This window comes from Lissotriton vulgaris, chromosome 1_1 (genome assembly GCF_964263255.1).
Source record: "Lissotriton vulgaris chromosome 1_1, aLisVul1.2, whole genome shotgun sequence".
NCBI classification, from domain to species: domain Eukaryota; kingdom Metazoa; phylum Chordata; class Amphibia; order Caudata; family Salamandridae; genus Lissotriton; species Lissotriton vulgaris.
In genome coordinates this window covers 599,940,623-599,967,153 of record NC_141685.1, presented here as the reverse complement: position 1 = coordinate 599,967,153, position 26,531 = coordinate 599,940,623, and the positions used below count along the sequence as shown (strand labels likewise).

General features: G+C 41.8%; 1 protein-coding gene across 3 annotated transcripts in view; it reads left to right on the top strand.

The window, feature by feature from the left end:
• The window catches only part of ZNHIT6 (zinc finger HIT-type containing 6), a 211,851-nt gene that overhangs the window by 136,211 nt on the left and 49,109 nt on the right, over positions 1-26,531 (top strand). For 2 of the 3 annotated variants that reach the window (XM_086954090.1, XM_086954092.1), the window contains 3 exons: positions 8,843-8,911; positions 10,608-10,688; positions 23,358-23,435. In XM_086954090.1, the coding sequence (XP_086810216.1) occupies positions 8,843-8,911; positions 10,608-10,688; positions 23,358-23,435 (228 nt within the window). The remainder of the gene's footprint in view (positions 1-8,842; positions 8,912-10,607; positions 10,689-23,357; positions 23,436-26,531) is intronic. The other variant, XM_086954094.1, reaches the window with a different exon arrangement.

Genomic DNA, 26,531 nt, shown 5'->3' with positions numbered 1-26,531 from the left:
GTGGTGCTGAGTGAAGCTGTGGTGGTGCTGAGTGATGCTGTGGTGGTGCTGAGTGATGCTGTGGTGGTGCTGAGTGATGCTGTGGTGGTGCTGAGTGATGCTGTGGTGGTGCTGAGTGATGCTGTGGCGGGGCTGAGTGATGCTGTGGCGGGGCTGAGTGATGCTGTGGTGGGGCTGAGTGATGCTGTGGTGGGGCTGAGTGATGCTGTGGTGGGGGTGAGTGATGCTGTGGTGGGGCTGAGTGATGCTGTGGTGGGGCTGAGTGATGCTGTGGTGGGGCTGAGTGATGCTGTGGTGGGGGTGAGTGATGCTGTGGTGGAGCTGAGTGATGCTGTGGTGGAGCTGAGTGATGCTGTGGTGGGGCTGAGTGATATTGTTGTGGCCCTGAGTGATGCTGTAGTGTTGCTGAGTGATGAGGGGTAGAGAGGTAGTAGAGGGGTTGAGGGGTAGAAGAGGGGTCGAGGGGTAGAAGAGGGATAGTAAAGGGGTAGTGGGGTCGAGGAGTAGTAGAGGGTAGAAGAGGGGCAGAAGGGGGGTAGAATAGGGGTAGAGGGGTAGAAGAGGGGTAGAAGGTTATAAGAGGGGTAGAGGTAGTAGAAGGGTAGAGGGGTCCGGGGGTAGTAGGTGGGTAGATGGGTAGAAGAGGGGTAGAGAGTAGAAGAGGGGTAGAAGAGTAGAAGAGGTGTAGAAGACTATAACAGGGGTAGAAGGGTAGAAGAGGGGTGGTAGAGGGGTAGTAGGGTAGAGGGGTATAAGAGTGGTAGAGGTGTAGAGTGTTATAAGGGGTGGTAGAGGGGTAGAAGAGTAGAAGAGAGGTAGAGGGATAGAAGAGAGGTAGAGTAGAGGGGTAGAGAGGTAAAAGAGATGTGTAGAAGAGAAGTAGAGGAGGGGTAGAGGAGTAGAAGAAAGGTAGAGGGGTAGAAGAGAGGTAAACGCAAATAACCTGATTCATTTAATTTAACAGTTGGCTCCACCCAGGATTGCTTAGTAACGCGAAGGACACAGAAGCTATCAACTTCAGGAATGTAAAAGAAAGCTCTCGTATCTTGAAAGCTGATGACCCATGATGATAGAGGAAATCCAGATGACGCCTCTGCTCGTAAACGCGCGTAACCGCAAGCTCTAGGCCACAGTGGTAGCATTTTCTGAAGCCCTTACTAAAAGTCTTGCCAGACAACTAATGCGCTGGCTCAGACGAGACCTAAAAAGGTCCTCTGAATAAGGTGGCCATCACACTTTTCCTCAGGTTGGGAGATTAGGGGTAGGGAAGGGAGGCAGAATCTCCGTAATTGAGGGTCCGTAATTTATGAGTGCTGAAACAACAATTTTTGTGACAAATATATACTACTGCAGAAAATGTAGAAACACATTTTAGAATAATTTAGCAGCCTCCTGTGACATAGCTAGTCAGTTGTCTCCTTTAAAAATACTCCAGTGTGTATTTCCATTGCTTCGAAAAAGAAACACAAAAGTGATGAGGCGTTCCCAAAAGAGGTTTACCCCAGAATTCCATTCATGTAAAGACAAGCATTGGCATAGCCAATAGGTCTCGCATGTGGGACCTTTAAAGTGTTTAGCCATGCAACAGTTGGTGGTGTTGCACCAAGGATATTCTGCTGCATAACCAAATACTTATAGGGTCCAAAAAGCGAGACCTATTGGCTATGCCAATGCTTGTTTGTTTTTTGTTGCTTTTGTGTAAGTTGCCAGATCTACAAAAGCTGGACATGGTTTTTGTTAACAGTTCTTTGCATCAAATGAACTTGTTTCCATTCTGGTTATAGGAAGCAGTCGGTCCCGGGGGTATGGGGGCTGCCTAGCTTGTTTGCATGCCCCAAACTTTGCAAATGAGAAAAAGCCTGGTGCAGGCGCAATTTACAGGTGTGGAGTGAGTGAGCCCCAGGCAGCATGACTCACTCACACAGGAGTTCATGCAATGTACCTGCATACTCAGCATGGTTTAAGGAAACTCTACCCACTCCCTTCCAGGATTCGAACACATATTTACCAAGAAACTCTGAGAAGAGCCTGCCTACTGCACTGACGTCTGGTGGTGTGTGTGCCTGGTGAAAGCGTGCACTGACGGCTGGTGGTGTGTGTGCCCGGTGAAAGCGTGCACTGACGGCTGGTGGTGTGTGTGCCTGGTGAAAGCGTGCACTGACGGCTGGTGGTGTGTGCCCGATGAAAGTGTGCGCTGACGGCTGGTGGTGTGTGTGCCTGGTGGAAGTGTGCATTGACGGCTGGTGGTGTGTGTGCCTGGTGAAAACGTGCACTGATGGCTGGTGGTGCGTTTATATCACGGTGAAAGTTTCACTTGGGAGCGATAAGGCTGAACATGCCTTACTGGGAACAGGAGCACGAGGACCTTATTTACAAATCTCTTTTTATTAAGCATGTGCTTTCCGAATAAGCAAGTAAAAAAAAAAAGATTGCTCAAAGTAGCAGCCCATTCCGTTAAATTAATAGCAGTGTCTTGCCACGCATATGTGATTCACTATAACACACCATAACATGTATATTTGTAATGCAAATGTTCACCGCTTTGCCTTTAATGATAGATGTTTATTGATACTCATCTCGATGGTACGTATGCCACCCAATGCAGAGCAAAGAAATACTGAGCTAACCTGCCAATATTTAAACCTGTGACCATGAGATGAATCCCAGAATAGTGGATTCATTAGTGCACTGAGCCACCAGGCCCAGCTAGGAGTAGGCATTGCACTTTGCTTGGACCTGGCATTGGGGCTAGCTAGTTGTTGTGGTGCACACATTTACAAGCTCATCGCTGTTCAGTGTCAGACAGTGAGCCTTTAGAAACTGTTCATCTAAGTCAAAAATAAAATGTGCTTTAAGCCTGCCTAGCTGTGACCTAAATGTGTCCCTCTCACACTCAGTTTTCCAATGCTGCGGGGCTTAGTGCCCATGTCGTCAGCAGCAGTTGAGGGAGTCCGAGAGTCACTCCGCTGATCGTTAATAAATTATGAACGTCGCTTTATCTATTTTTTACAATTTTGGTTAGAGTCTGATACATGAATGCTGCTTATCAATTATTTCCTATTCTTTGCAGCAGTTAACTTAGAGTTTCTCCTTGCTCTAATTGGTGTACCTTCTGTTATTTATGCGTTTCCCTCGTCTTCATTGCTTGATTTTGCTTGCAAGAAAGTGTCACTCATAGTTTTTGAAATGTCATCTAAAACCATGGCAGCTTTGCTTAAGAACTAGGTTTATAAATTGTAACCAAAAGCGATTGGTCTTCCGGGATTCCATTTTGTATTTTAGGGCACGGTAAAACTTAGAAACTTAATTCCCAGCATCAACAGAAGAACATTTTCAAGCGGTAGTTATCAAAAATAGACAAGGGATTACACAAGCACACCATAAAATAAATTCCCTCCACCCTTCGCTGCGGGCACCAGAAAATGAAAAAGCTCTACAGATTCAATCTTGTTGAACAATAAATCACAACATTCTATTGGAGAGATGGAATTAAGAAGTATAATTTCAAAAAGAGCACTTGGCTGCTTCTCCCTTTTGCTTTAATAATAGATGTGGGTGCTACCAAAGGGTGCATCTATTAATTTAAAACCATTATGCACTGAGGTGTACCACAAGGTTTCTTACTGTTTTGAATTTATTCTAGAGCTTTATTTTGCTTTATCTGAAAGCTATAGGTTCGAGGCATATGAGCTGCAGATTACACACTGTGCATAGATGGCCACCTAGTTTTGGGCCCGGATGTTTTCAGTTTGTTTTTGTTGTAGAAGTCTTTGGAAGTCACAGGATAGGTGACTCCTCCGTTGGCTCATACTGCACATGGGCATCAGCTCCATTCCCAGGACGCACAAATCCTAAATGAAGAGCCCTCTTACGAAAATTGGCTGGCTTTAAATGCTAGTAGAACATAATTGATAGTGATTAGGCGAAGACAAAATAGCCACTTTCAGGAATGCAAACCATTTCAGATAGAAGTGCACATCACTCTATTCACTCTAACTACGGTGCAACAGATAAATAAATACAGTCTCTTATGCTTGCAATTACTGCTTGGAAGCGCTTTTCAGGCTTCAAACACTTGTAAATTAAAATTAAAATGTTAGTGCTTCGCTGGCTAGATCAATACTTTCAGCGTGCTATTTATGGTCATCCCCGAAAGTATTCTGTATGAGGTAAATAAGATGCGGACTTCGGCCCCCAGAGTTGTGCTAGGTTAAACAGGAGAAAAATAAAATCAATTCAAGAGTGCAACACTGACCACAGAGCTCTCTAGCACAACTGATCGGTTTCTGGATGACTTGTTCAATCAACACATATCTAAAGGAGGATACATACAGATCTACACCAAAGACCCAATTCTTTTCCCACACTTTTTTAAAGTTCTCCTCCATGATAGAGCAGGAGAGGGTTGCTAACGGGAGAAACTTAAAGGTACCGCTGAAGATAAAAGTGGAAAGAAATTTCCAAGTATTTAAAAAAATAGTCCTAAAATTGATATATTCATCCGATTCTTTGAGATATCAGTGGGTAGTATGCAGCGGTAACCCGTTGTTTATCATGTATGGTTTGAACACTTGAGAAACTAGAAAAATTGAATTGAGGCCCTGATGCAGAACATGCTTCTATCCATTCTGTGTCTTTGGGTAAAAGCTTTGATACATTGCCGTCTTAATATGGACCTGAAATTTGGGATGAAACTGTCAGCTTCACTCTGCCTGGCCCCTACTCTTCTGAGCATTTCTGCCTTACCACTCTTAGTTAATGAGAGGTAAAGAAGGTAACGCTGTGAATCAGGAACATACTAGTGGGACATTTCTAGTTACGCCATTTCTGTATGTAAATGCTGATGAGTGGTCATTAAATGTGAATGGGGCATTTGTGGCGCAAACGGTAACAGCAATCGATGTACAGGTGGGGCAACACAGACAGTAAATGCTAAAATGCATGAATTTATGAATTCTAATTTTGATTGATAGATTGAATAGTTGCTTTCCCTAATGGTCGGAGCAGTCCTACCTCGTCATGCCACAGTCATTATTTAGAGCTAATATTGTTTAACAGCTATGGGGTCACATGTAGCTGAATAACCTTTGTAAAGGGGCAAGAGAAAATAATTGATCTGACTCTGGGCCTATTATAACTGGATGTGAATTTAAAGTTGCAAACCAGGTTTGGAAATGGGTAATCTTTTAAAACAAAGTGTTAAATTGCAGGATTCTGTAAGCCCGTGTTCACTAAGTGTGAAAGGCACACCAGTGAATGCTGATGCAGGTGTGCTCGTTCAAAAAGGAGACCGAATGTCATAACAAACATAAATTCACAGTTTCATGTTCGTAAATAATGTAGTGCGTGTATCTGTTCAATTAAAAAAGAAATCGCCTGTTTGAGTGCAACACTGTTATGGGACATAAGCTCTAGCACGTGTTCTTAAATACCTTGAAACGACCACAAAATTGCAGAAAATATACTGCATATGTCAAGCTTAAGAAAAACCCATAACTCACCCATGAAATCTGTTTTACTTAGCAACCAAGTTGTGTTTTGTTTAGCTGCTAGGTGCACATACGCATTTTTGGGAAGCTTTTCGCCAGCTGGAGTCCTCCAAACAAGATTTATTTTGCCTGATGAGCAGATCAAATATGTTAAGACAGCAGCACATATTTTAAAGCATGATACTACTGATTTCCTTAGTGTATAGTGACAGTTGTGCTTTGTACTCGGAAAGGTAAGTACTGAAATAGGGTACACCAACATCCAGTAGAGCACATTGTACTCGGCCATCACACGGATTCCAACAGACCAAACCATAAACACCGCACAGAGACATTCAACTGAACACATTGGACAGGACGCCTTCAAACGTCCAAAACAGCCCAAATATGCCATATATGTTGAGATCACAGTTCTGAACAACAGTCGTCACAGCGAAGGGGCCCACCCACAGTTCCCTGTGTATACCCACTGAAGAAGACATTGCCTTCAATTAAATCCTTGTGGAAATACACCTACACAGTACCGAAAGGGCCTGGAGTCTATACCAGCGGCACTCTTCAATGTTAGGAACATTGCATGCATTTCTTTTAGCCACTAGGTCACCATGAACAGCATTGGCTAATGAATTCTTCACACAACTTGTGCAAGTTTTAATTTATCTGGCATGGTTTTCTATCTATGTCAGAACTTCTGTTGTAGAGTTTGTAAAAGTCTAGGTTTTCTTTCAGATAATGTATTGCACTTATGAATTTAGAAATGCTACTTTGCTACATAATTTGGCCAGGCCAATCCAGCTCCATAGTTAATCATCAAACGCTGGAAATTCCTTTTAACTTGCAATGTTCTAGGCTGAGCCTGCCAGACTGTGCAGGCTGTTTCATTGCAAAAGACATATTGTGGGTTTACAAAGAATGTTCAGGGACTTACAGCCCTCCCATTGGTTGCCATTGATTGACTTTATTGTCACTCTCATTTACTTTCTTCTTATTCAATGGCTTTCCTCACGCCAGTTTATCCATCTTGTGTTTATACCTCCCCTTGAGCACAGCCTCATTACCATCTCTGATTGGCTGGCTTCAATTTTTCCACTGTTCACTTTATGCTCGCTCCCTTATGTGCCTCTCACCTCACCAAATTCCTGCCCCACATTCCATTTTCTGTCTCCCTGGTGTTGCAAGCTCTCTCACATGTGCTTCTCCCGTGCAAAACTCCCACCACCATGCTCCTGTGCTGCTTCCCCCTTCCCCTTTGTTGCTGTCCATCTTGAGCTACACTCCCTCTCACTCAATCACTCCCCCTCATTGCCCCCACCCGATCCTCTGTTGACCCTCGTTCTGCCTTTTTTCATCCTCTTCAAGTTGTATTTTCATTTATTAAATTTTTGGTGGCGGGGGATGGACCAGGCAATAAATTGGGGCCAAATCCTCTGCCTTAAAAAAGCACTTTTAAAGTTACTACCTTAATTTTTTTCGAATGTGTAATAGCACATGCATGCACGCATCACACATGCATACACCTACAAAATGACAGAGCAGCTGTGGCTTTGCGCCTTTTCTTTTTCTTGCATTGTATTTCTTTTGGCCATACTGCACAGCGTCTTGATGAACCATTGTAACATTAAGACAGCTAGTAGGTCGTCATGATGAGACCGTTGACTTTTCCAATGATGTTTGACTAGAGAGTCCTGTTTGGTGTGTTCCTTTACTTGGACTCTTCTGAACGCAAGTCTTTCGCCAGTGGTGCTTGCACTTAATTATATTTATTGTATGACTTTACTCCAGGTTCATTATACTACCTCACATCTTAATTGTTATATGGTACAAGGAATATTAAATTATAAATGTTGGTCTCTTTCTTGTGTAAGGTTATCTCCAGTGTGACACATTTGAATAAACATAAATTTTGGAAATTACCATCTTTTGCGTGGTGTTCCCCATATTTTTGCCTTAAATATTTTTGCTGACCATAGAAGTCTGTATGCTTTACGCTGCTAACCAGTGTTAATGTGCTTGTGCTCCCACTTTTAAAGATAATGAAATTGGTATAAAACTGATTGGTGCATTGTACTTACCTAATAATCGCTAGTGTGTGGTACATATTGAAAGTATGCCTAGGGCTTTTAAGTTGTATACCAACAGTGAGCTGCAACGCTAGTTGTGCTACCTACTGAAGGCCACAACAAACCCGACCCTAGGTCTATTGTAGGAGGGCAGAGTAGTTTTTAAATTGCCAGTTCCCTCTGTCAAAATACACTCTGTTGACATGCCTAAAACCTTCCCTTAAAAGACTTAGCAGTTACCCTTAAGGTAGGCCTTAGTGCCTAGAAAGGCAAGGTGCATGGTATTTAATAGTAGGACATGCAAAAAAGTTTAATATTCTATATGTCCTTACAGTGACTAGCCCCTCAAACCTATTTTCTCAGGAATGTGACTAGCTATAAAATAACTAAGCAACTATTTTGATAGTCATTAAAAATTCAATTCATTGAAGATTTCACAACAAAAGCTCAGTATAGTCCTTACACTCATAGAACAATGATTCCAAGTGCAGTTTTAAACTACATATTCAATTTAGTATTCAGAAAAGCACCTTTGAAAATATTTTTTCAAGCATTCCAGAGTACAAGGGTTTATTTCTAGGTAGAAACAAATGTAATGAAAATACCACAGTCACCCCAAAAAAATAATTTCGACTGGGAGGCAAGGTTAATTAGAATAATACTGTTTCATGAAGTATTTACATATAAGTAATTTTCCTTAGGCACCCCTGTCTGCCTATTTGGGTAAATTTAATAAGATCTACATTCGTAGTGATTTTCGACATTCTGCTTTGTACACAACCACATTGGTTAATTTTGCATCAATAAATGTAAAGAAAAAACTAGCAAAGCTGTACACGAAACAAGATCCTCATTCGACTACTGCTTGATTTGGTTAATTTAGCGTGTATGTTCTTGTTCATTTTTTGTGGCACAAAAAGTATAACCACCATTCCTCTTATGCAATATGTACATTTATATAGTTTAAGTATGTATAATGAAGTTAGTAAAGAATCTTCAAGGTAATAAGTTACAGCTGATATCAGATGTATAGTCTCAATATTCATCTGTACATACTAAATCGTTGTCTAATTTTGTGAAATGCAATTAAGGGGGGCGTAGTAGTCGGAGTATAACTACCCAGGTTATTTTTCTGCTTAAATAGGAGATGAGCAAGCAAACAACTGTTTTCACAGTTTGGTAGCATTGCCCTGAGGCAATCCCCTGAAAGGGATTTACTGTAAAGAGAAGACAGAGATGTTTCGCAGAAACTGATTACCAATCTTAATTGACTCATTGCAATCAATTTTCTAGGCAGCAGAAGTTCTTCTGGAGTTTGAAGCTCGTTTTTCCCCAGAGTCATGCTGAATATTTTGAGAGAAGGTATTAATTGTTTAATTCTTCTAGAAAACAGAGTAAATATGTATATAGTTATAAAAGACTATGTTAGAATAAAATGATTGTTTCCTAAAAAATATCAGTATATTTATGAAACCTTGGTGTGCTTAGACTCATGTCTTACAAATATGTTTTTGTTTCAAATGCGTATAGAGTACTTGATTGCTTTATGGAATGAGGAGATGTGATGATGATCCATTTATATTTGGTGCTTCTCATGCTGAAATGAAAACATATGTACTAGTTGATAAGTAGATCAGCATTACCTCTCTGAAATCCAGGTAAAAAGAAAGCGGCATGAAAACAATAGCATTCAATTATGAGGTAGGCTTTTTTAAAATGTTTGAGCCAATGTCATCCCAGAAGTGTGACTCGACATCAAGTGCCAAAGCATGACCTCGTCCAGTGATTATTTCACAGTGTAACGTACTAGATAAATGTTGAATAGACGCAAACTGTGTAATCTCTTAATAGTCAATAGGTGGCGCGATGGGCCACTCAAATCACCCCTTCACGAAAAGCCTGGCTTGGCTCTTGCTCTACCTACACAAAAAGGCACAATCGGCTGTTTGTCTTCAGCTGGGCTTAATCGTTCATTGCCGTGCTCTAATCAACTTTAGAAATAAACAAGAAGTGATGGGTGGGATGCTTAAACTAGGCTGTCACTAGAAGTTACTCTGGGTTGCATCCATATCCATTTATATTTTGCCCACGATGCCTCCGATTAGACCCAACAATATGTAAATCAGTCTTGATCCTGCTCTAATACAAACAGTCGAGCCCAAACTGCCAAGCCACTCCCTCTATGAATTGCAACCCAAGACTGGTTTTGCCCTAGTTGGGGCTCTTCAGCCAGGTGCAGCTTGGCTTCATTGGCATCGGGAGCATGGGACTCATGTCTAGGCATATTTGTAGCACCTAGGGCATTGCGCTAAAGTAAACAAAAAAATTGATGGGCGGAATGCTTGAATTAATCATAGCCACTGATAGTTACTTTGGGTCGCTGGTAATTAATTCATGCATTCCATCCATAACCGTGTTTTTGTTGTTGCAGTTAGTCATCTTTGAAAGCAGCATTACACGTGCTTGAGTTTTAAAATCCTAAGACTCCATTTAGAAAAAGATTGCCACCTTGGACTTAAGATAGGTGCTGCCCACACCGCCTACCTCTCAATGTTGCTTTTGCCCTGATCATCATATTTAAAGTAGTTTATGGTCAGCTATACATCTACATGTGTTTGGTTCACGCTTCTCTTGTTTGAAGTTGGATGTTCAGAAGTTTTCAAAGGAGCAACTAGTCTCCCATGTATTTACATATTAAAACCTTGACAAAGAAAAAATGCATATAAAACCCCGCACCTCCAATTTCTAGGGTTAACTGGCTTTTTGTTGTTGAACATCCCTCCTTCTGCACCCAAAATGCAATTTGTTATATTTCTTTTTTGCACACCTGTTCTTTTCTAGTTGTCTGTGCATTAAGAGCCTTGATAGCTGAGCGGGATACTGAATCCTGTTTGAAAGCATTATTAATTGCAAATAACATATTACATTTAATGAAATAATAGGCATCCTTTGAGACAAGGGCCCCAACCTTTGGATTTGGAATGCTAATTTCAATGCATCAAATTATGTGTTGTTTATTGTAACGTGTCTCAATGTGTTGCTTCTTTTTTGTGAAAAGAGTGCCAGATGATCAAACGCTGCAGCAACTATTGAAAACTTACATCGACCCTCAAGAATCGGATCCAGTAATTCGTCAGAGGTACTTTTCAAAACTTTTAATTTATCAGAAATTTATAATTGCGGTATAAGAAAAGGGAAATCAAACTCAGTAATGTACCTATTGATAAAATCAGTATTCACAATGGTCTTGGTCCATATGCATTTTCAGAGAGCTTACAGTCATGGAACACTGACTTAAAATGGCATATTCACAGATAAATGGAAAATACCCTCGAAATGTAGATATACTTTCTGCTCTCATTTAGCATGCTGCATCTGTTTCTCCGTTTTATATTTGTTTGCTGCATCTATGCCCACTGCCTCTTTTCCATTGACGTGGGGTGCATTCTCCCATTAAAGGATTTGACAGTAGTTTTTCACAGCAGAAAGTAAACTTCCAGATTTCAAAACATGTGCAAATACATGGCTCTGCACTTGCCATGTCACCATACTCCCTCTGGTCCTGCTTTCTCTCCACTTGAGAATGGACACCATTTTGGTCACCTTACAAACTCTTCTATTGAATTTCTTTCAGATGAGAATGTCTTTTGACTTAGAGTTAAATATATTTTCTCTCACCGCTGCCTACCTTAGTCCTTCATTTGATTTTGCGTATGCCACTGGTCAGAAATGTGTCTTTCAGATTCCAGTTCTCAGAATGTGACCACCACTGATTATACTGAGACCACCTCATCCACTCCTGCGTTGTAGGCTGTTAGCCTTTTTTATTCGGATAAGCCACTAATCCCTGTAATCTCTGCTTTTTCATGAGTGGTTTCTTGACGTCAGAGGGCTCGACAATCACTAAAGGAATTAATCAGTTACAGATCAGACTTCACCTTGGGTAGTCACCTGAAGAGCTGACACTACTAAACACTGGCCTGACTGAGCACCTACATATTGGTTTTTCCAACTCTGGGCTCAACACCAGTCTTTTTTTATTTTATTTTTTTACCAGTGATCAACAACGTAAATGCAAATCCTCACTTGAACACTATTTATTACCAACCTACTAGACAGTCCCAGTTATGTCTTCTTTAGATTTTAGCGGTTCCAATTAGATCTTTAAAAAAATGGGCAGGCCACTTTGTATGAAGAGATACTCACTGCTCTGGAATGTCTTCAAAGAACGGGGATTACTCTGTCCGAGTATCACTCTTGTGAGCTTTATAATGATGAGTACCTTGTGTCTTGAATCTTTCTGTCCTCCCACATTACTAAGCGTACTAGGCATTGGCAAGGTGTTCCTTGACCAGTTTTGGCACCCAGTTTGTACCCTGGTTGTAGGCATGTCAGTCGGCCTTTTCGGCCCCCTCTAATTTAATGACTCTCATGCCATGAGGAAAGTATGTGGACACATGCCCAACGCCAAATGGTGGGTTCTTCTTGGGGTTTTCTTCCCTTTGAGGAACAGAGCCTTTCAATGTTAAAGTGAGTTGGGAGAATTTTGGTCCCAATGGGCATTTGGCGTTCATGTTCTTACCTATGCGCAGTGAACAGTTCACAGCCACATCAAGGTCATATGCACCCTCTTAGTTATCTCCTTTTAGGGTGCCATTGCAACTAACTCAACAAACACATGCTAAGTGTAAGAAATTGGGTTATTTGTTGAGAAGGATGGGAGTCCTTCCCATGTAATATGTCCAAAACCTTGTCTGTTCCAACACACTAGTTCAATAAATCAGCCTGGACTCAACAGAATGGAGTGGAGGTCTGATGCCACAAGCGGGCCATCACAATCAAAGATTTTATCTTCGACTTTGTCTCTTAAGTGAAGATAAAATATCCACTGCAGGGCAAGGCTGCAGGATGTATTCATGGAAGTTCTGTCACAGTCAGATAACTGTTGGATGAGGTCCTACTAAAGCGGTTTGTTTTGACTGAAAAATCCTGTGTGTGAAAATTCAATTTAGGTATCAGGCTGAAGTGCTTTTATTGGTCTGATACTTTCGTGCATTCTATTGGTCTGCCTTCAGACTTGGTCTTTTTTATGGAGCTCAAAATCCGCCTGTGGGACAAGCCTAAAGGTATCCTCTCAAAATTGGACACCTTTGCCACAAAGTCCCACTGACTGGATGGTCATGGAAATCCAATAATTTTCTTCAAAGTCCCCACTTCTCATAATTTCTGGAGCAGTTGCTCTTTGCCTCTTCTAAGGCTCCAAGGACTTCAGGGACAGTACTTGGGGGTCAGAACCCACTATGGCTGAAACCACCAGCAGGGTTCAGTCCAGGACCAGATACAGTTTATCCTAGTCAGCTGGGCACTCCAGGAAAAAGCCATCTTGCCACTTGTGTCCCAGTTCCCACACAGAGGGCCAACAAACTGTCCCTTGGAGTCTACTTCTCAGTCTTGGCAATAAGTGGAACCAGATCCAGCCCCTCAGGTTTTCACACAGCCCCCTCTGTACTTCCTCAGGGCCAGATGTGTTCTGATAAGTTGCAGGTGAGGTGCCACTTTTTTTAGGATTCATTAGCTAGTGGGTAGAGGTGACACCTGGACAATCCATAACTAATGAGAAAACATTTCCATGGGCTACACTTTCTACTTTCTGCAGCACATCCTCTTTTTCTTACTGCAAACACCATTACTAAAACTCAACATAACTGCACCATTCTGCCCTTAGAGGTTACTGGTGTGTGAGCCATGTGTGTGTTTATGGAAATGAGCAGGCCTCTCCTCTTCAACCACACCAAACTGATTCTGGGACCAGCACTCCTACTAGTCTGGTGCCAAGCAGAGAAGAAAAGCCCCTCTTCTCCATGTCTCCCTTTACACTTACCTGCAAATGGGCAGGCCTCATTCAGGTCCTTTCAAGCTAATAACCGTCCTAAAGCCTCCCCAGCTGCCCTTCCTGAGTGAAAAACTGTCACAGATCTCATATCTAGGTCTTCCTGACAAAATGCCTGTGCCATTTTTTCTGCCCTGGGAGCAGGTTTCACACCTCATTAAGAGGAGTAACTGATGTGGTAGCAGCTGGCCAGCTAATGACAATTATCCCCCTAAAGGTTCAAGCTGTCTACATTTTTAAAGTTACCAAAAATGTAACTTTACCAGTGATTTGGATTTTAATAAATATTAGAAACAGTGGTTGAATTCCTTCTGTAGCTTATTCCGTATCTGAGCTAGCTGAAGTATTATTTTATCTGAGCTTTAGGTTTTTGTCATACGAACAGCTACAGCTCTTCACTATGAAAATAACTTTTCAAGGATAGTCTCTGTAAGTACATCCCGACACTGAATTCTTATACGTAACCCTTTTTAAATTCCAATGAGCTCTCAGCTTGCCTAGAATATATGTTCTTATTACAAGCAGTAAACCTAAAAAGCAATATCATATTGGCCTGAAACATCCACTCGTCTGCTCTGGTCTTAACAGTCAGGCTTAGTTAGTTATTGTACACCCACTGCAGGAAGGTGTCCTGACCACACAGACCAGAATATGGCAATGCAATGCTCCTCAGTGGTTTTCTGGCAGGTTTACAGCTGGAACTCAAAGATTGGCAGAGGGTAAGCATACTAGGCCAGCCTTTTTCCCCAATCCTTCAGTCTCAGGGACAGTCTTGCAATATCAAATATCAGAGTTTTGCTGTTCTCTATTAGACCCTTCGATCCCTTCGCTGCTAGGCCTTTTCCCCCCCGTACTAAGCCTTTTTTTGGGGGCTATTTGGGGCAGTTTGTGCTTAGGCTCCCATAACTGTTTGTCCGCATAAGGTATCCACACCAAATGTGTGTCCTTTTTTCCTAACATAATGAGGATTCTAAATGTTCCCAGGGTTTGTCGATTGCCCTGGAGGGTACCGAGAAATTAATCAAAATACAGTGAAATTGTTTTTGGGGTGTTGGGGGGTGGGACTAATGTGCTGCAGAAGAAAACGTCTTGTTTTTTCCCTGCAAACGGTATTAATGACTGGTTTGTGGTGCTAAATAGAGATATTCCCAGCTTTCAGGAACAGGCAGAATTGTGTTAGAAAACCAAAATGAGGTTATTGGGAAGGTTAAAAAAACAACTTCTTTCTCACCGAGGGGTCCTTTGTACTCAGTTCTTGCACTTAGTCCCTGAATTTGACTAACTAGTTCTTGAGGAACTAGTATACAGACAGTTTTACCATCCTGCTTGACGCCAAGGATAAGTATTTTGTCCCACTGCGTCGCAAACTGTTTTTAGCCTTGCTCCCTATTCCCTGGTTTTCATATTAAACTCCAATTTAAGCATAGGAGGTGACTTTATTAATTGCACAGATCCTACAAGCATTACTTACCAGATACTGTCCGACCATTCGGAAGCATCACTCACCTGGGAATGCGAGTACCCAGGTGCTGGACGCAATGATGATGCCACCCACAATCATCGCCCCAGTGGAGATGATATATACTGTTGGAGGCATGTAGGGTTTGACAAGGGATTTCCTGGAAAACAACTGTGAGACTCCGGCATAGTGTTCGGTGTGCTCCGGTCTCGATTAACGAAGGAGCTAAAGGCTCGTCTGTAAGCGCCTCCTCCCTTTTTTTTTTTTTTTTAATGGTTCGCAGTCTTTTCATTGTTCTGAGGCACCCATGCCTGTCAAAGAACCAGGAGAGCCTGATATATTCTAGGTGTTAATGATAAACATTGACAATGTAAATAAGATCCATTTCGATGAATGGCATTTATCTGTATCTAGTGTGAATATTGAAAACGTCTGGCCTGGGTATGGTCCGGTTGGCATTTATCTGTATCTGGTGTGAATATTGAAAACGTCTGGCCTGGGTATGGTCCGGTTTGGCCTAAACTGGACAGCTATGGTCTGTACGAATGGGTACACAGATGTTATTACAAATGCAACTGTTTCATAGAGAAGTAGTCTGTTGTAGTCAGTAAGTGTCTTGTGAACAGAAGCTAGACCACCTATTTAATCACCGGGACTTGAAAATTCAAATTTTTACTTTTTGATGTGCAATAATTTGCCTGCTCCCTTCGGGCAGGAGAGGACTTTCCAGAAGTTTGGATATGGAAGTGCTGTTGGGCTAGAAGAGTAACTTTCATGATAAACTTGTGCCCTCACACCTGCAGTAGATAACACCAATCCAATCACATTTAGGTATCTCTGCTTAACTGTTGTGAGAAACCTCAATTTCACCAGTCGTTAAACCAACAACTTTCCAAAGAACCTGTGGACCCCGTTCATATTGGCTTATTTTAGCATGAGCCACTCCTGAGCGGGAAGTCCTGCTGTTATTGCATACTACCCAGAATAAAATGTTGTGAGCATTCTCCGGTCCTGGGCAGTGGTTTGTCAGTCACACATGAGCTCCTGCATAAATTCCCTTCCGCAAGCACCTCTCTCACTCGATGTCTGAATGTGCTCCCCCTTCTATGTGACTCACATTGTCTCCCTTTTCAGCAGAAGGTTTTATAAATAAATAAATAATAATAATCACTGCCTCGTGAAATACCAACATGATGAGCATAAACTCTATGTATGAGAAGTTCATAGAGAACAAAGAACCTTTCTGTTGTAGTCAGTAAGTGTCTTGTGAACAGAAGCTAAACCACGACTCGGACATTTAAATGTTTACTTTTTGATGTGCAATAATTTGCCTGCTCCCTTCGGGCAGGAGAGGACTTTCCAGAAGTTTGGATGTGAAAGTGCTGTTGGGCTAGAAGAGTAACTTTCATGATAAACTTGTGCCCTCACACCTGCAGTAGATAACACCAATCCAATCACATTTAGGTATCTCTGCTTAACTGTTGTGAGAAACCTCAATTTCCCCAGTCGTTAAATCAACATCTTTCCAAAGAACCTCTAGACCCAGTTCATATTGGCTTATTTTAGCATGAGCCACTCCTGAGCGGGAAGTCCTGCTGTTATTGCATACTACCCAGAATAAAATGGTGTGTTGCAAGTATATAGAAATGGGCTCATAGAAATCATGGAGCTTGATAGCTTCAAGGCAATATCCTGGTTTAAACACGTTAAATTCTGGCTTACCATACTAGGTCTGACGCATTACTGGGAACATCCAGATCTACTTCCACCTCATTCAAAAACCATGGTAAAAAAGTGTTTTTGGTCGTACATTACGGACATGACCAAAAACGCTTCATCTAGTGGGTCACTTGTAATAAGGTTTCTTACCTTCAAAGATGATCCATTCTTTGAGACCTTTTTGGATGAAATAGAACCACCTTTAGCAAAGACCCTATTTCTGAAATTTAGATATGGCAATCTCCAAATTGGCTCAACATTGGCACGTTGGTCTGTCGGTGCAAACTCGCCAAACCATCTAGAAGATGAATTATGTACCATGTGTGGATGTAACCAAAAAGAAAACGAGTTACATATCCTCTTTTTCTGCCCAGCATATGCTCAGGCTAGAAAAAGATGGATTAAACCAATATGTTTAGCATTAGGTGTAAGATCATGTTCTCAGGCTTTAAGGATTCTTTTGTCTAACACAAGCCAACCTATTGTATTTAGTGTTAGCAGATTCTTGCATAGTATTTTTTTCCAAAGAAGGAAATTGGGTTATAAATTGTAAAAAAGTTGATAAGTCAAAATTGCTGCTTTACCAATAATAGAGGGATAATTGATGAAATTTCATTTCCTGTTGTCCATAACTGTCTCTACTAAGATAGAATAGTTATCATGAATGTTTTTAAATTTCTTGGCCTTTATTTCATAGAATCGACATGAAAACTGAATGAATTTATATAGCAAGTTGTGTTTTTTAAAAAGAAATGTTTTATTGTATCTATGTAATCGTTCTTTTATGGTATTCATGCCGAAATAAAGATTGAAATGAAAATGAAATGGTGTGAGCATTCTGCGGTCCTGGGCAGTGGTTTGTCAGTCACACACGAGCTCCTGCATAAATTCCCTTCCGCTAACACCTCTCTCATTCGAAGTCTGAATGTGCTCCCTCTTCTATGCGAATCACATTGTCTCCCTGTTCAGCAGAACGTTTTAATAATAATCACTGCCTCGTGAAATACCAACATGATGAGCACAAACTCTATGTATGAGAAAGTTCTTATCACCGTGGACTGTCTCGAAGTGCATAATAATAAAGTAAAGCTATAACGACCATGCCCTCCTCTGTGTTTTATAAGTACACCTGCAACATGACTGGAGCCTCACTTTGGACCTCAAGTGCAACATCAAACTCTTCAATCATAGGTTTCCCACAACAGCCATACGCTATTCAAACCATGCAGTCAATCCCTCACTTGCAAGTAATGGTACCAGGAGAGCACACTGCCTCAAAAGCACAGCAGTGATAGGAACATTTTATACAAATGCATTACAGGTGTTTATGATATCTGAGGCAATGGCAAAGATTTTTAGTGAAAGGTCTGTTTTCCACAGAAACGTTTTCTAGTTAACTATGAGAATATGTTTACAATACATTTAGTTAGGTATGTTTTATAGCACAATGTAGACTTTAAGTTGCCTGAGACATTGGATATGTAGATACACGAAAAGCAAAAAGGACTAGCGAGGCCTTAGTCTAGCAAAATCTGCATGCTACCCCATGACCCTTTGACATTCATTCCAGAAGTCTTTCCTCCTCCCAGAAAAATACAGATTTCCCAGAGAAATGAGGTTTGATTTAGTGCCAGTTGGTTATGTTAATATTCAACATTCCCATTTCAAAGACCAGGCTTTATAAAAGGCAACTGTTTGTCTTTTCCATTCAAATTTTGAGCGAACTTGTAACAAATGTTGCAGACTTCCCAAATTTAAAATAAACTTCACTGTGGAAGAGGGGCAGGTTTTCATGTCAATGGCTGCCTGAGTGGCCCTTCTTCCCCCTCCCCATGCCAGCAGTCCCAACATCCCAAATAAAAGGATTGCTGAAGTTGCCACCGATTTCCTTGCGTGTTTTTACACCCACTATGGGACATCGACTGCTTAGAACCTCCAAAAACGATCTGAAAACCCCCCTCTGTGCAGGGGTTTCCAGCTCACCTTCCCTTCCACCATTTTATATATTGTTGACTGTGGGAAGGGAGCCGACATGTGACACTCGGTGGCACAATGTGAGTTGGCAGATCTGATGTTGTCATGGTGTTTATGTCGCTTGAAATGCTACTGCAATGTCAATAATGTAATCAGTTCATTTATGCATCTTAACCTCGAAGCACCAGCCGAAGTATGTGTTTATGGTGGGGTCGATGTAAGTCACAGTACTTTAGTTCGTGGAGTTGCTGTGATTGATGATCCAAAGGCCGCCTCCGGGCAGACTCTGTTTCCTTGATTACAGTAAACCTTCTAATTGCACCAAAGTGAGCTTGTGTCCTTTGTACTCAGTTCTTGCACTTAGTCCCTGAATTTGACTAACTAGTTCTTGAGGAACTAGTATACAGACAGTTTTACCATCCTGCTTGACGCCAAGGATAAGTATTTTGTCCCACTGCGTCGCAAACTGTTTTTAGCCTTGCTCCCTATTCCCTGGTTTTCATATTAAACTCCAATTTAAGCATAGGAGGTGACTTTATTAATTGCACAGATCCCACAAGCATTACAACCATTCGGAAGCATCACTCACCTGGGAATGCGAGTACCCAGGTGCTGGACGCAATGATGATGCCACCCACAATCATCGCCCCAGTGGAGATGATATATACTGTTGGAGGCATGTAGGGTTTGAAAAGGGATTTCCTGGAAAACAACTGTGAGACTCCGGCATAGTGTTCGGTGTGCTCCGGTCTCGATTAACGAAGGAGCTAAAGGCTCGTCTGTAAGCGCCTCCTCCCTTTTTTTTTTTTTAATGGTTCGCAGTCTTTTCATTGTTCTGAGGCACCCGTGCCTGTCAAAGAACCAGGAGAGCCTGATATATTCTAGGTGTTAATGATAAACATTGACAATGTAAATAAGATCCATTTCGATGAATGGCATTTATCTGTATCTGGTGTGAATATTGAAAACGTCTGGCCTGGGTATGGTCCGGTTGGCATTTATCTGTATCTGGTGTGAATATTGAAAACGTCTGGCCTGGGTATGGTCCGGTTTGGCCTAAACTGGACAGCTCTGGTCTGTACGAATGGGTACACAGATGTTATTACAAATGCAACTGTTTCATAGAGAACTAGTCTGTTGTAGTCAGTAAGTGTCTTGTGAACAGAAGCTAGACCACCTATTTAATCACCGGGACTTGGAAATTCAAATTTTTACTTTTTGATGTGCAATAATTTGCCTGCTCCCTTCGGGCAGGAGAGGACTTTCCAGAAGTTTGGATGTGGAAGTGCTGTTGGGCTAGAAGAGTAACTTTCATGATAAACTTGTGCCCTCACACCTGCAGTAGGTAACACCAATCCAATCACATTTAGGTATCTCTGCTTAACTGTTGTGAGAAACCTGAATTTCCCCAGTCGTTAAACCAACAACTTTCCAAAGAACCTGTGGACCCCGTTCATATTGGCTTATTTTAGCATGAGCCACTCCTGAGCGGGAAGTCCTGCTGTTATTGCATACTACCCAGAATAAAATGTTGTGAGCATTCTCCGGTCCTGGGCAGTGGTTTGTCAGTCACACACGAGCTCCTGCATAAATTCCCTTCCGCAAGCACCTCTCTCATTCGATGTCTGAATGTGCTCCCCCTTCTATGTGACTCACATTGTCTCCCTTTTCAGCAGAAGGTTTTATAAATAAATAAATAATAATAATCACTGCCTCCTGAAATACCAACATGATGAGCATAAACTCTATGTATGAGAAGTTCATAGAGAACAAAGAACCTTTCTGTTGTAGTCAGTAAGTGTCTTGTGAACAGAAGCTAAACCACGACTCGGACATTTAAATGTTTACTTTTTGATGTGCAATAATTTGCCTGCTCCCTTCGGGCAGGAGAGGACTTTCCAGAAGTTTGGACGTGGACGTGCTGTTGGGCTAGAAGAGTAACTTTCATGATAAACTTGTGCCCTCACACCTGCAGTAGATAACACCAATCCAATCACATTTAGGTATCTCTGCTTAACTGTTGTGAGAAACCTCAATTTCCCCAGTCGTTAAATCAACATCTTTCCAAAGAACCTCTAGACCCAGTTCATATTGGCTTATTTTAGCATGAGCCACTCCTGAGCGGGAAGTCCTGCTGTTATTGCATACTACCCAGAATAAAATGGTGTGTTGCAAGTATATAGAAATGGGCTCATAGAAATCATGGAGCTTGATAGCTTCAAGGCAATATCCTGGTTTAAACACGTTAAATTCTGGCTTACCATACTAGGTCTGACGCATTACTGGGAACATCCAGATCTACTTCCACCTCATTCAAAAACCATGGTAAAAAAGTGTTTTTGATCGTACATTACGGACATGACCAAAAACGCTTCATCTAGTGGGTCACTTGTAATAAGGTTTCTTACCTTCAAAGATGATCCATTCTTTGAGACATTTTTGGATGAAATAGAACCACCTTTAGCAAAGACCCTATTTCTGAAATTTAGATATGGCAATCTCCAAATTGGCTCAACATTGGCACGTTGGTCTGTCGGTGCAAACTCGCCAAACCATCTAGAAGATGAATTATGTACCATGTGTGGATGTAACCAAAAAGAAAACGAGTTACATATCCTCTTTTTCTGCCCAGCATATGCTCAGGCTAGAAAAAGATGGATTAAACCAATATGTTTAGCATTAGGTGTAAGATCATGTTCTCAGGCTTTAAGGATTCTTTTGTCTAACACAAGCCAACCTATTGTATTTAGTGTTAGCAGATTCTTGCATAGTATTTTTTTCCAAAGAAGGAAATTGGGTTATAAATTGTAAAAAAGTTGATAAGTCAAAATTGCTGCTTTACCAATAATAGAGGGATAATTGATGAAATTTCATTTCCTGTTGTCCATAACTGTCTCTACTAAGATAGAATAGTTATCATGAATGTTTTTAAATTTCTTGGCCTTTATTTTATAGAATCGACATGAAAACTGAATGAATTTATATAGCAAGTTGTGTTTTTTAAAAAGAAATGTTTTATTGTATCTATGTAATCGTTCTTTTATGGTATTCATGCTGAAATAAAGATTGAAATGAAAATGAAATGGTGTGAGCATTCTGCGGTCCTGGGCAGTGGTTTGTCAGTCACACACGAGCTCCTGCATAAATTCCCTTCCGCTAACACCTCTCTCATTCGAAGTCTGAATGTGCTCCCTCTTCTATGCGAATCACATTGTCTCCCTTTTCAGCAGAACGTTTTAATAATAATCACTGCCTCGTGAAATACCAACATGATGAGCACAAACTCTATGTATGAGAAAGTTCTTATCACCGTGGACTGTCTCGAAGTGCATAATAATAAAGTAAAGCTATAACGACCATGCCCTCCTCTGTGTTTTATAAGTACACCTGCAACATGACTGGAGCCTCACTTTGGACCTCAAGTGCAACATCAAACTCTTCAATCATAGGTTTCCCACAACAGCCATACGCTATTCAAACCATGCAGTCAATCCCTCACTTGCAAGTAATGGTACCAGGAGAGCACACTGCCTCAAAAGCACAGCAGTGATAGGAACATTTTATACAAATGCATTACAGGTGTTTATGATATCTGAGGCAATGGCAAAGATTTTTAGTGAAAGGTCTGTTTTCCACAGAAACGTTTTCTAGTTAACTATGAGAATATGTTTACAATACATTTAGTTAGGTATGTTTTATAGCACAATGTAGACTTTAAGTTGCCTGAGACATTGGATATGTAGATACACGAAAAGCAAAAAGGACTAGCGAGGCCTTGGTCTAGCAAAATCTGCATGCTACCCCATGACCCTTTGACATTCATTCCAGAAGTCTTTCCTCCTCCCAGAAAAATACAGATTTCCCAGAGAAATGAGGTTTGATTTAGTGCCAGTTGGTTATGTTAATATTCAACATTCCCATTTCAAAGACCAGGCTTTATAAAAGGCAACTGTTTGTCTTTTCCATTCAAATTTTGAGCGAACTTGTAACAAATGTTGCAGACTTCCCAAATTTAAAATAAACTTCACTGTGGAAGAGGGGCAGGTTTTCATGTCAATGGCTGCCTGAGTGGCCCTTCTTCCCCCTCCCCATGCCAGCAGTCCCAACATCCCAAATAAAAGGATTGCTGAAGTTGCCACCGATTTCCTTGCGTGTTTTTACACCCACTATGGGACATCGACTGCTTAGAACCTCCAAAAACGATCTGAAAACCCCCCTCTGTGCAGGGGTTTCCAGCTCACCTTCCCTTCCACCATTTTATATATTGTTGACTGTGGGAAGGGAGCCGACATGTGACACTCGGTGGCACAATGTGAGTTGGCAGATCTGATGTTGTCATGGTGTTTATGTCGCTTGAAATGCTACTGCAATGTCAATAATGTAATCAGTTCATGTATGCATCTTACCCTCGAAGCACCAGCCGAAGTATGCGTTTATGGTGGGGTCGATGTAAGTCACAGTACTTTAGTTCGTGGAGTTGCTGTGATTGATGACTCAAAGGCCGCCTCCGGGCAGACTCTGTTTCCTTGATTACAGTAAACCTTCTAATTGCACCAAAGTGAGCTTGTGTTACAGGTCGGGGGATGAGTGTGATCAGAATGGCGCTGCAGTGAGGCGCCCACACTTGCGCGCTTGGCCCGTGTTAGGGCTATGATGATGGTTTATGAACGATTTATAAACATGCACTTTTTCGAAGCAGCAGTGACTCCCATGTGTTCTGTTTACGGTTAAAATGATGCCCATCATTCAACGCATCTTCTTTTCAGGCTGAAGGTTTATGTCCAGGATCCGTCTGGGGTGGCCGTGTTCATGAAGGTCGAGAAAAGAAAGCACGATTCAGTCAGGTAACAGACATCTGCTTCATGTATGTGAACGTCTTCGGGGCGTAAATCATGTTTTCCGTCAGTTACTGTTTGTCGTTTTCCGCCTGTCTGCTGGAAATCCCCTTAGCAGTGCTGCCAGGGCGGATGTGCTCCTAGACACCCCACACTTATCTGTCCTTCGCTCTCCTAGAATGTTGCTAAATTCAGCTCCATTACTGGATGAAATCATTTCTTCCTTACACTTTTAATGAATCTCTGCACACTTTCATGAGAGCTTAGTTTTCGCCCTGTGAGTAGGCTGCTGTTTACAATGGCTTATGTTGCCCTCTTTGAAGTCTGCGTGTGTGTATTGAACAGCCCTCCTTTGTACCCATCGACGAGCCGCAGGCAGACAACTGGAGGTACTGCCAGCTCGAGGTCAAACAGAGGGCCTCCAATCCCAGCAAGAGCCATACTTCCACAAGTCCAATTCGACTCTGCGACAGCTAATTCTAAAAATTGGTATAAAGTTGCAGAAAGTAAATATTCTAAAATGTAACCCATCTACTCTCTGTACCATAGAATAACGATTTGTCCATTATTTAAAGGACTTCATGGTAAACTCTGGGGTTGCAAGAGTGTCTGTGTTGTTGGTGACTTAAGGGAGTGAGACTGTCATCAAATTAGTGAATTCCCATTTTACGACTAACTATTCACTTAAATATCTGTAAAATCCAGTGTGTTTCTCTGCACAAGAAGCAAGCATGGCTCAATGGTTAGAGCGGCAGACCCTGATGCAGAGGTCTGGCCCAGGACCAGGGTTCAACTCCCGCCTCGACGGCTCTTGGACTCAATCTCCCCGGACCTGATAATTCTCACCTCGGTGCCTATTCTAATCATGGGTCCCACTCTGTGACTCTGGGCAATAGCTTGCTTAATCTACACAACGGCCCCAGCAGCGCCTGGATGCCTGGTTTCACCTTGGGGTGCCCAGGAGTGGACATTTCACAGGAAAGCCAGTAAGGGTTCCACAGCAGTATGAATACAGCGGTACGAGATCTCAGGGTCGAAGTGCGCTATATAAATACAAACACATTTACATTTACAAGTTCCTGCTGCTTTTGCGCATGGTTAATGAATCTAGCATAAAAATTGTCAGCACAGTTCCAGCTTTTAAATATCTGGTCCAAGTTGACGGCAATATGTTTGTCTTCTCCTGTCATCTATTCAAAATTGACTATCGAATAGATCCGCAGAATCTCCAGATTGATCCTAATCAACACCAGAAAGACCGTCACACAGACCCTCGTCACCAGCCACCTCGATTATGGCAATGCTCTTTCTCTATGCCAGAATTTCCTACCAGCTCCTAAGAAGATTCCAGACCATACAAAACACTGCTGCCAGATTCATCCTGGACCTCCCAAACTGACCCACATCACCCCCCACCTCAGAAACCTCCAATAGCTCCTCATCCAAAAGAGATACCAGTTCAAGATCCTCACACATGCCTACAGAGGTTTACATGATCAAGGAACATCCTACATCTACCATAGACTCGACTTCCATCTGCCCGCTAGACACCTGTGCACCTCCTCTCTCACCTTTGCACACCCCTCGCATCTGTCACAGCCGCAGCGGGGGCTGCTCCTTCTCCTGCATTGACGCCAGGACCTGGAACAGCCTCCCCTCCACCTCCAAAGAACACCCTTCCCGGCAGACTTCAGAACAAAACTCGAGTCCTGGCTTTTCGATGGAGACCTGGCACCCTCAGATACCCCTAGGGGTGACAGTATTGCATTATACAAATGCTGATTGATTGACTATGGACCTAATTGTTTAAAAAACTAACATGTAAATGTTTTGATGTGCTTTTAAGCCCTCACAAATACCATTCTGTGCAGTCGTGAAGAAATTAATAAGTAACTTTCTCTGTAAAGAGTTATTTTTAAAGATTTTAATAGGGTTTACATAATCCAAGAAATGCTAATTGGTCGGAATCCAATGGGCCCACCACCCCATTTAAGTTTAAATCTAGGTACTAGAAGGCACCCACTGGGCTTGTACATGGTTTTTTGAATGCCTGTAGGCACGGTAAAATGACCTTTCTGAAAATATGTCCAAACAGTTTTCTTATTAAGTTACTACTTCTAGACCGGCTAATGGCACATATATTGGTGTACTCTACTGGTACACTACTACTTTTGCATGCTGTATTAGCTGTCTTGCTAAGAAATTATTCTCAACGGGTAAACCATTGATCTGCTCGCCTACACTCAAAAAGAAAAAGTTTGTGCTGTAATATTATTTGTATTCTGCCAAGAAGGACTACACAACAATTGTTAGAATGCATGACCATGATGGCCCTCTTTTGCTTCCCTGAACGGTCTCAAAAAGATTACTCGAGACCCATAGTTCAATAATCTCAAACTGAGCAGTGAAAAACACTGGAAGTTGGACCACAGTGATGTGTTTTCTGCAGGTGGACTCAACAGTACCCGAGTCCAGAGAAGGTGCGCCATGATTGTGTAAGCGCTCGTGTATTATTTATTGTGTTTTTGTAAAGCTCCTTTTGTCACCCACAAGTAGTTGGGAGATCGTCGTACTGAGAATAATACTACATTTAATAAAGGTAAGTCAGCCTGTTAGTCCAGTCGCTGGTTTGAGGCTCACCTTACACGTTTCAGTCGTAGAACTGGAACAAGTCTTAAGATAAGAGTTTCTTTAAAATTCTTTTTTAGCAGTTTTGTGAATTAGAGGTAGTTTAGTTGGGCTCCAAAATGAGGGGCCTGACATTGCACAATTTTGGACCAACCGTATGCATCGGATCTTTAGCTCCATGTTTCTGACAGTAAAAGTGCAAAGATGGACCAGGTGTGCTAATGCACACCATTAGATGATGTGTGGAACATATTTTGCATCTGTGATGGGCATTTATTCTATTAGGCTTTGCACAATGCAGATTTGATTTTATAAAGCATGAGACTATCAATAGTTGTGCTGGTACTGAGGGAGATGAAATCGCAGTCATAGCCAGCAACGCAGTAAACGGCCAATTTTTTAGAGCCTTTCGGAACTGGAGCGGGGCAGTGACAGAACAAATGTGTCTTTACAGGGTATTACACATTTTACAAGTAT